The sequence below is a fragment of the Erinaceus europaeus genome, chromosome 23, assembly GCF_950295315.1.
Source record: "Erinaceus europaeus chromosome 23, mEriEur2.1, whole genome shotgun sequence".
Classification (NCBI taxonomy): Eukaryota; Metazoa; Chordata; class Mammalia; order Eulipotyphla; family Erinaceidae; genus Erinaceus; species Erinaceus europaeus.
This window is the reverse complement of record NC_080184.1, coordinates 1,510,283-1,519,733: the sequence shown is the minus strand read 5'-3', so window position 1 is coordinate 1,519,733 and position 9,451 is coordinate 1,510,283. Positions and strand designations below refer to the sequence as shown.

Here is a 9,451-nt window from a genome sequence, read left to right as displayed (position 1 = left end):
GTCCCATCATCCTTCCCCATTTCCCAGAAAGGACTCTGGAAACTGTACACAATAAGTTATTTATTTGCAACCCGGGGAGGGCTTGGCATCCTGGAGCTGAGCAGCTGATGTGGACCTCGGAGGGAGGGCTAGGGAGGCCTGCCTTCCCCGCAGGCCTCCTCCAGCAGGAAGACCTCCAGGGTTTGCAGCTGGGCATCAGGGCCCTCAGGGCACCGCAGTGACCACTGGGTAAAGCAGGGCTAGGTGCTCAGCACCCTGCACGGGCAGCGGGCGGGAGCTGTAGTGCAGGACCAGCTCGGGCACGCTGGCGAACGGCCCACTGTGCTGCCCCAAGACCAGCTGGTTCTCGGAGGTCCGCGTGAACTTGAGGTGCAGGAAGCCCTGGCTGCTCCTGGAGGACAGAGACGACCCTTGAGCACCCCAAAACACTCAGGCCTAACCCCCTCAAAAAAATCCCTCTCATAGTCCCCCAAGAGTGGCAGGCTGGCACCCCCTAACATCGGTTTATATATATATATTTTTTTTTTTAATTACCTTTATTTATTGGATAGAGATAGTCAGATATTGAGAGGGTGGGGGAAAATAGAGGAGAGAGACCCCTGCAGCCCTGATTCACCATTTGCAAAGCTTTCCCCCTACAGGTAGGGCCCAGGGGCTCGAACCTGGGTCCTTGCGCATTGTAACATGTGCACTCAACCAGGTGCGCCACCACCTGACCCCCCCTAAGACAGCCAGAAATCAGGAAGGTGGGGAGAGTGAGAAAGGACACCTGCAGCACTGCTTCACCACTCGCAATGCTGTCCCAGCGCAGGTGGGGACCCGGGGCTGGAACCCAGGTTCTTGTGCATTGCAACATCACTCCGGGAGCCCTGCCCACAGATGCCCATGTCCCCATTGGTCAGAAAAACCTGCCTGGCAACCAACGAGACCCCGCCCACTGGCCAAAGTCCCACTGCCCCTGGAGCCACGCCCCTCTGAGCCCACAGGCAGCGGGGCTGGGGGTGCTGGGGACTCACCGGAGGGACAGGGAGCAGTCCTGGCTGGTCTCACTCAGCCGCACGAGGTAGCTACCTTCCTTGCAAAGCGACAGAAGGTTCTCTGCATCCGCCCGGCTCAGAGGGCCATGGAACCACCTGGGGGGGGGGCAGGGCACCCCACTTTCCAGCACACACTGAGGTCACAGGCAGCCCCCAAACTGGTGACAGCCAGGCCAGGAACAAAATTTCCCAGGGTTCTTGAGGAAACTGCAGTGTCTGGGTCTCTCCCATCCAACGCCAGCACCCAGCCTTAGTTGACGATTATCCTTAGTAATTATTACAGTTAATTTCCTCAGAGCCCTGCTCAGCTGATGGTGACCCCGTGGATTGAACCTGAGGCTTCAGAGCCAAGAGAGTCATGTTGTAGAACCCCTGTGCTGTGCCCCTGGTTCTGCCTTTTTCTTGTTGCTTTGTAAGCACTCTTTACATATGGAGGATTTTATTTTATTTATTTTTACCAGAGCACTATGCAGCTCTGGCTTATGGTGGTGCAGGGGATTGAACCTGAGACTTTGGAGTCAACCTCAGGCCTGAGAGCCTCTTTGCATAACCATTATGCTATCTACCCCTGCCTGAGGATTTTATTTTTAACCACAGAGCTCTGCTCAGCTCTGGCTGATGGTGGTGTGGGAGGATTGAACCTGGGACCTCAGAACCTCAGACAGGAGTCTTTTGAAGAACGGCTAGGGGATCTCTCCACCCCTCTCATTGAATTTTTTTCCCCCATCTGACTGAGAAGTGGCTTGCCTGACCCTGAAAGCTGGCTCTGGGCTCTGTGTCCCCCTCCTCTCTCCTAGAATCCCCAGCCGTCTATCTCTTGAATATCACTTTCTGAAGATTTGAGATTGGCCACTTCCTGTGTTCCCAGCCACCTGGCGGGGGGGGGGGGGGTTATCTTTCTCTGAGGGCTCAAAGAGGGGTTCACGGCTGTCGAGGCCTGTCGAGGTGTCAAACGCAGGGGGCCTTCACCCTCCGGGCAGAGCTCTGTGGTCTGTGGTTGTCTGTACTCCCAGAAGGCTGAGCACCCCCTTAATCCCTTCTGCCTGGACCCCACCCACCCACGGCGTCTGGAAATGACTGACAGTCACGGGGTCGGCCTGGGTGTGTGTGTGGGGGGTCACAGTCACGGGGTCGGCCTGGGTGTGTGTGTGGGGGTGAGAATTCAGGGAGATTCCTCCAGAAACTCCCAGACTGGAGGGAAACAGAAAAGACACCGCCCCTTCTCAAATCAGGACCCCATTCAAAATCCTGTCCCATTCAACTTTACACCAAGCTCTCTCCTGGCTGGAGAAGCTATTTCTGCCCCCCCCCCCCCAAGTGCAGGGTGAAACTCCTCCTTTTTCGTGATTTGAGCTGGACAGCCTCGTGGAAGGGTTCGAGCCTGAGGCTCAGAGAAGCTAAGTCACCTGCCCTGAGTCACACAGCAAGGGTTAGAGCCCCACTCACATCTCAGGCAGAAGTTAAAAAACAAGATGAGAAGAGCAAACACAAGTAAAACCTGAACTGGAGTTGGCATATTGCACCAAAGTCAAAGACTCTGGGGTGGGTGGGTGGGGAAGGTTACAGGTCCAAAAAGGATGACAGAGGACCTAATGGGGGTTATATTGGTTTTTTTTTTTTTTTTAAATCTATTTTCCCTTTAGTTGCCCTTGTTTTTCATTGTTGTTGTAGTGATTATTGTTATTGATGTTGTCATTGTTAGATAGGAAGAGAGAAATGGAGAGAGGAGGGGAAGACAGAGAGGGGGAGAGAAAGACAGACACCTGCAGACCTGCTTCACCACCTGTGAAGCGACTCCCTTGCAGGTGGGGAGCCGGGGTCTCGAACCAGGATCCTAATGCTGGTCCTTGTGCTTTGCGCCACTTGCGCTTAACCCGCTGCGCTACCACCTGACTCCCTGGGGTTGTATTGTTATATGGAAAACTAGGAAATGTTATGCATGTACAAACTGTTGTATTTACTGTTAATGTAAAACATTAATTCCCTAATAAAGAAATTAAAAAAAAAAAAGAACCTCACTCACGGCTGTCTCTCCAGAGGTAAGGCGGGGTCCACACGCTCAGCGGGCTGGGGGCTCCTGGGTGGGGGTCTGCGCAGCTCCTTGGCAGAGCCCAGGGTCCTGTCCCACTCAGGACTGTCAAACTGCACTGGAGGGGAAGGACCGGAGAGGACAGGGTTAAACTCAAGGACACTCCCCTTCCCTGGAGACGGGGGCGTGGTCACCCAAATATGATATGGTGGGCGGTCCTGGGGCCGGCCAATCGGAGAGCAGGGCTGTGGTCTCAGCCAGGCCTAAACAGTCTGGTCTGCCCTGGGCTAGTAATTCTGTAAAAGGTATTTCTATTTTATTTTGTAAGACATACTTTCCCCCCTTTCCCCCTCCTCATCCCTTTCTTTCCCTGTTTGTTTGTTTTACCAGAGCCCCACTCAGCTCTGGCTGATGGTGGTGCAGGGGGTCGAACCTAGGACTTCGGAGCCTCAAGCATGAGAGTTTCTTTGCAGAACCATTATGCTATCTACCCCACCCTAAAAGATATATTTATTTATTTGATAGAGGCAGAAATCGAGAGGGAGATCGAGAGGGAGAGAGACAGAGAGACACCTGCAGCCCTGTTTCCCCACTCATGAAACTTCTCCATGAGGAAAAAAGTTATTATTAAAAAAATATATACTGAGTAACGAGACGAAGCAAGAGAAGCTGGGAAGGCAACCTGGCACACAGAACACCCTGCAAGGCCCGTGCTCTCAATTCCAAGCCACACACCCGCTGCTAGCTTGTTTTTGGGAGGCTGAGCCGGGGCTTATAGAACTGAGCTTTAGAGATATGTCCAGTGTTTCCTGGCTCAGAAATCTGTCTCACGTCCACTCCTGAGCGGAAGACACATGATTCAGACATGGGGTTTCCCTGGAAGAGAACTTCCTATCAGCCACTCACACTCTAGTGAGAATTAGCCACAGGCCTGGCAGCCAGGGAGGCAGGGAAGGGGGGCGTTCAGGGGCCCGGCTCTGGGCAGGAGGGGCACACCTGCGAAGGCCTTGGAGATACTCTCCTTCTTCCATTCCCACGGCTGGTCGTACTCGTCTGCTGGCCGCTCGTCCTCCCTGGGCAGTCTCCGCGCATTCCGGGGTACTCCCTCGGGCCCCCTGTCCTGCTGTTCATACGGGGTGTCGTACAGTTGCATGCTCCTGCCAGGCAGTTCTAGATGGGGGGCCAGGACGGGTCATTTTCCAAACTGGCTGGGCCCGGGTCACCCCCCAGCCCCGCCCACTCACCGCTCGCCACCGGCTGGGCATCGTAGGGCCCCACGTAGCCTCCATCCGCGACTGGCGGGACAGGGTGGGCATCATAAGGGTCCGAGTACTCCGTGTCTGCTTCCGGCTGGAGCAAGAAGGAGAGCAGGGGAGGGGGCGAAGGTTCAGGAGACCAGGCCGAGCTCAGCCCTGCCTGCCTTCTCTGGGCCACCCACACGCCTCCTCCAGACTGGTGGGGGTTTTAAAGATTGACTGAATTATTGAAGAGAGAGAGAGAATAACCACAGCAGCTGAACTTCTCCTAGTGCTGTGGTACTCCCATGCGGTGCTGGGGCTCAAACCCGGATCTCATGCACAGCCAGGCTGGCGCCCCATCCCATAAGCTACCCCTCAGCCCAGGTCTGGTTTTGCAAAGATGTATTTATACACAACAGTGACTCCATAGATTTTTCCTGCTTGAGGCTCTGAGGTTCCAGGTTCAACCCCCTGGTACCACTATTAGCCAGAGCCGAGCAGGGCTTTTGTTAAAAATAAATAACTAGGGCGGGGGAGACAACATAATGCTTATGCAAACAGACTCTCATGCCTGAGGCTCCAAAATCCCAGGTTCAGTCCCCCACACCACCATAAGCCAGAGCTGAGCAGTGCTCTGGTGTTAGAAAAATAAATAAATAAATAAAAATACTGGAGAGGGAATCGGGTGATAGCACAGCGGGTTAAGCGCAGGTGGCGCAAAGTGCAAAAGACCGGTGGGATCCCAGTTCGAGCCCCCAGCTCCCCACCTGCAGGGGAGTCGCTTCCCAGGCGGTGAAGCAGGTCTGCAGGTGTCTGTCTTTCTCTCCCCCTCTCTGTCTTCCCTTCCTCTCTCCATTTCTCTCTGTCCTAGCCAACAACGACATCAATAACAACAACAATAATACAAGGGCAACAAAAGAATAAATAAATAAATAAATAAATAAATAAATAAAAAGATAAGAGAGACAGCATAATGTCTGTTCAAAAACACTTCTGCCTGAGGCTCTGAAGTCCCAGGTTCCATCCCTGGCACCACCATCAGTCAGAGCTCAGCAGGGCTCTGGGTTCTCTCTACATATCTCCACTTCTTTAAGTCAGTCAATAATTTCTTTCTTTTTAATAAAGGGAAGAAGATATAATAAACGCAGGAGATGGCTCAGCCAGCAGAGGGGGAATGTTCGAGCCCCCGTCCCCACTTGCAGATGTCTCTCCTTTTCTCTCTTTCTCTGTCTCTCATTCTCTATCTTAATTTTTTTTTTTTTTTTTTAGTCTGCTGGGAGCATCGGAGCCATCAGGGTGCAAACTCCCCATAAAAAGAAGACCCTGGCGGCAAAACCCCAAAATACATGCATATTTGTTTTGGGGGAAGAGTCCTGCCCGCCAACACTCTGGCGGGGGCTCGAACCCGGGACGCCACAGTACAAGTCCTGCGCTCTGCCCGGTGCGCCGCCACCTCCTCTTCTCTGTGCTCTTAGCCAGCCTCGCCCACAAGCCTCTGCGGAGTGGGGGTCCCCCAGATTGCAAATGGAAGCTGGCCACAGAGGGGAGGGGGCTCCAGCCTGGGGAACTGGGGGCGCCAGACGGAGTGGGGGGAGGGAGAAAACCAGCCTCCAGTGGAGACAGGGGGAGCCCCCCACTCTGCCCCTCCCGCCGTCGCCCCCCAGGCCACGCACCTCCGGGTCCGGGCTTCCCCGCGCACCCCGCGCCCTGGGGGCGTCCTCCACCTTGATGAGACGGTGTTTCGGGGACTCAAACGTGGGCTCGGTGGCCGCGGGGCCCTTGGGGTCGCGGGGGTCCCCCGGCTCGGGGTCCTCGTAGGGGTCCTCGAAGTCCAGGTCCCTCTGCTCCCGGTAGGCCCGCAGGACGTCGCTGTCGCCCGTGTAGTCGGGGGCGGGGGGCCGCGGGGGGGGCCGGCGTCCCCCGAAGCTCAGATAGTCCCGCAGCCAGCGGGCCATGGGGGAGCCGGCTGGGGGGGCGCCTGCACCCCAAAGCCCGAGGGGGACGGGAGGGGGAGGGGGCGCCGGCTTCGTCCGCAGGAAAGAAAAATATTAAAAGAAAAAAGAAAGAATGGGGGGGGCGAGGCGGGAACGCGGGAGAAAGTGGAGCAGAAGCCCCCGAACCCCGAACTGGGGGGCAGCCGCGCGCGCGGGGGGCGCAGCGCATCCAAAGGGCGCGCGGAGTTTGGGGATCAGCGCTCAGCCCCAGCCTTGGCGGGAGCCCGGGATCGCTCCCCGGAATAACTGGGGGGGTGCGGGGGGAGTCTGGGGGGACCCCCGGGAAAAGCGCCCCTCGCCTCTGGGGCTCCCCGGGGTGCTGGGTCCCCGCCGGCGCCAAGTTGATCCCGGGGCGCCGAGCGCGGCCTTTGTTGCGCCCCCTTCGGGCGCGGGGGGGGTCCCCCTCAATCTTGAGCCCCCATCCCCCGGCACAAAAGGAGCGGCCGCCGCGTCCTCCTCGCTTTCTGGGGGGGCGCAGGCAGACACCCCGATCCTGCGGGCTCCGTCCCTGTCTCCCCGACCCCCCTGCCCCCCCCCCGCGCCCCTCGGAAGTGACCGAGACCTTGCGGGCGGGAGGGGGCCGGGGGCGGGGACACCCCAGGCGGGCAGGCGCTGGACTTGGCCGCAGGGTGGGAGGGCGGGCACCGAGGGGGCGTGGCCAGGACGCTTGGGGGTCACCGGCTGCTGGGGGAGGGGCGCGGGCCCCCAGGATCCGGACCTGCCCCCCCACTCCCGCTCACTCCCCGGGGGCTCAGGGCTGGCGGCAGCTGGCGGCGGGACCCGGCGGCATTGATGGTGGGCGGCCCTGCATCTGTCCCTTTGAGGCTTGGGGACCTGGGGGAGGGAGGGGACAGAATGGACCAGGCTGTCACGTCCTGGTTCTTCCGGTAGCAGCTGGGGGGAGAGGGCTGAGGCCAGGGAGCTCAGAGATGTGGGGTCCCCCAGGGAGGACAGGGGTGTCGGCTTGGATTAAGCACCAACCCAGCTTCCAAGCGACTTGGTGATGAGAGAGCCAGAGACAGAGAACCAGAAGTCACCCTGGCACTTGGAGGCCGGGGATTGAACCTGTGGCCCTGAGCGGCAAGTCCTGTGCCCCAGCCCCTGCGCCTCCTTATCTGGCCCCATCACCCCAGTGGCTAGAGAGAGCTCATTAGGAAAGGGGCATCCCCAGAATGGACACCTGGTCCCAGGACCCCCAGAGTGGGCTGGTGCCATGTTGGGGGGGGGCTTGACTTTCTGATGGGGTGGTTCTCGCTTTCTGACAGAAGGTGAGAGACACAGACTGACTGCCTGCAGCCCTGCTCCACCACTCACGAAGCTTCCCTCCTGCAGGTGGGGAGTGGGGACTCAAACCCGTGGCCTGTGCTCCATCCAACCCCAAAAACATGGGGACCCCCACAAAAGCATGCAGAGACCACCCCCTCTTCACTTACCAGTGGGTAAACTGACGCACAGAGCAGCCTTTTGTTGGCCTGGAGCCACCCACAAGTTCATCACTATGGTAAGGGGACGTGTGACCCCCCAAAGCCCCCCTTTCCACTGTCACACCACTTTCCAGACCACCACCCCCTCAATCTGGGAGTGGAGACCAGGCAGGGTCCCCCAGGAGCTTGAGAGAAGGGCTGTGATTGTCTTGTTTTCTGTCAACAGCCTGGCGAGGGAGAGGGAGAGAGAGAGAGAGAGAGAGAGAGAGGGAGGGAGGAGGGGGATCTGAGGGGCTCTGGGGGCACCCGTGCCCCGACTAACAAGCAGGGCCCTGAGGTGGAATCAAACGGCATTTGACTTCCCTGCTCCGTGAGCTGCTCCCCCCAGGCCCCCTTTTTCAAGGCGGGAAGCAGGGAGGGGGTGCTGGGAGAAGGGGGGCTCTGGGAGGAGGGGGATCCCCACCATCTGATGCAGCCTGAAATGGGGGAGGCAAAGCAGATAAAATTGCAAACCAGCTTTGGGTTCATCCCAAATGGGGGCCAGGGCAGAGCATGGACAGAGGCCCAGGGGTGGGGGAGGTTTGGGGGGGTTCTGAGCCAGCAGAGGGGTCTCCCGACTCCCCAGATCCGGAGGCTGGAGGTATCTGAGAGAGAACATGCCATCTCTGGCTTTGGGGGGGCTGGGGGGCCGTCCCCCATGAGGGGTCTGGCAGGGGTTCAGGAGGGAGATTGGTGTTCCTGGCTGGGGGCTGTGCCTGGCTCCTCATCCTCCTTTCTCAGGGACCCCCCCATGGATCTGGAGGGAGGGGGTTAAAGGCAGCAGGAGCAGGACAGGAGGACAGCAGGACAGGGAAGGGAGGGCCCCTGCCTGAGGTCTCCTGCTGGGGAGGGGCCACTAGCCCTGCCCTGGAAGCTTCCAAAAGGTTCAAAGTCGGGCGGGTTCCAGAGGCAGGGAGACAGCCCAGCTACAGAGCACAGGACTTGCAGGCCCTAGATCCTGGGTTCGAGGCCCAGCACTGCTGGAGCTGAATATTGTTCTTCCAATACATAAAACAGGGCACCACTCCATGTACTGGCCCTCCCTGGCTCTGAGCCCCCCTCACTCTTCTGAGGTCCACCCCATGCTGATGGAGGGGATGCCCCCCCCCCCCCGCCCCCATCAGGACTGACAGCTCCAAGATGAGTGACAGATTCCAGGTGGGGCTGTTGCCAGGGGTGGCAGGAGGCCTCCAGACAGGAGCTGGCACCGCCTGGTGGCAACCTGGGGAACTGCACTGCCGCCACCTGCTGGCAGCTCCAAGGTGCTTTGGAACAGCTCTGAAGGGACAGCTGCTGCCTGATGGATGCTGATAAGGCACTGCTGCCTCCTCGTGGGCACTAGGGTATTGCACATGCCGGCAAGATAAGTGTTGAGACTGATGGATGGGGCATTGTTAGCATTAGGTGGCCACACTGAATATTGCACCCTCAGGCAAGACATGTGTTCATAGTCAAGGGGCGCTGTTGCCACCTGGTGGCCAAAACAGGGTACTGTACCCACCGGTAAGAAAGTATTGATGCGATGGGGGAGGGCCACTGCTGCCACCTGGTGGCCACACATGAAACCGCACTGAGCTGCCCAACAATGTTAGCAAGAAGGGCATTGCTGCTGCCTGGTTGCCACTCTGGGGAATTGCTCCATAACACCAGTGGGCGAGGTGCACTGGCGCCACCAGGTGGCCACTCCGGG

The 9,451-nt window shown here is 58.3% G+C and overlaps 1 protein-coding gene across 1 annotated transcript; it reads right to left on the bottom strand.

The window, feature by feature from the left end:
• Window positions 1-43: 43 nt before the first annotated feature.
• Window positions 44-6,884, bottom strand: SHD (Src homology 2 domain containing transforming protein D). The gene is made up of 6 exons (XM_060182045.1): window positions 5,978-6,884; window positions 4,311-4,416; window positions 4,063-4,236; window positions 3,061-3,184; window positions 1,017-1,133; window positions 44-391 (listed from the first exon to the last, which is right to left on the bottom strand). The coding sequence occupies exons 1-6, from the start codon at window positions 6,257-6,259 to the stop codon at window positions 205-207; spliced, it is 990 nt and encodes a 329-aa protein (XP_060038028.1). The 5' UTR covers window positions 6,260-6,884; the 3' UTR covers window positions 44-204.
• Window positions 6,885-9,451: the final 2,567 nt, after the last annotated feature.

Coding starts and splice junctions, on each gene's coding strand:
- SHD (XM_060182045.1), bottom strand. CDS start 6,259: ATGGCCCGCTGGCTGCGGGACTATCTGAGCTTCGGGGGACGCCGGCCC. Junction 4,417..5,977: donor GGGGAAGCCCGGACCCGGAG/GTGCGTGGCCTG, acceptor TTCTTGCTCCAG/CCGGAAGCAGACACGGAGTA. Junction 392..1,016: donor GACTGCTCCCTGTCCCTCCG/GTGAGTCCCCAG, acceptor TCTGTCCTCCAG/GAGCAGCCAGGGCTTCCTGC.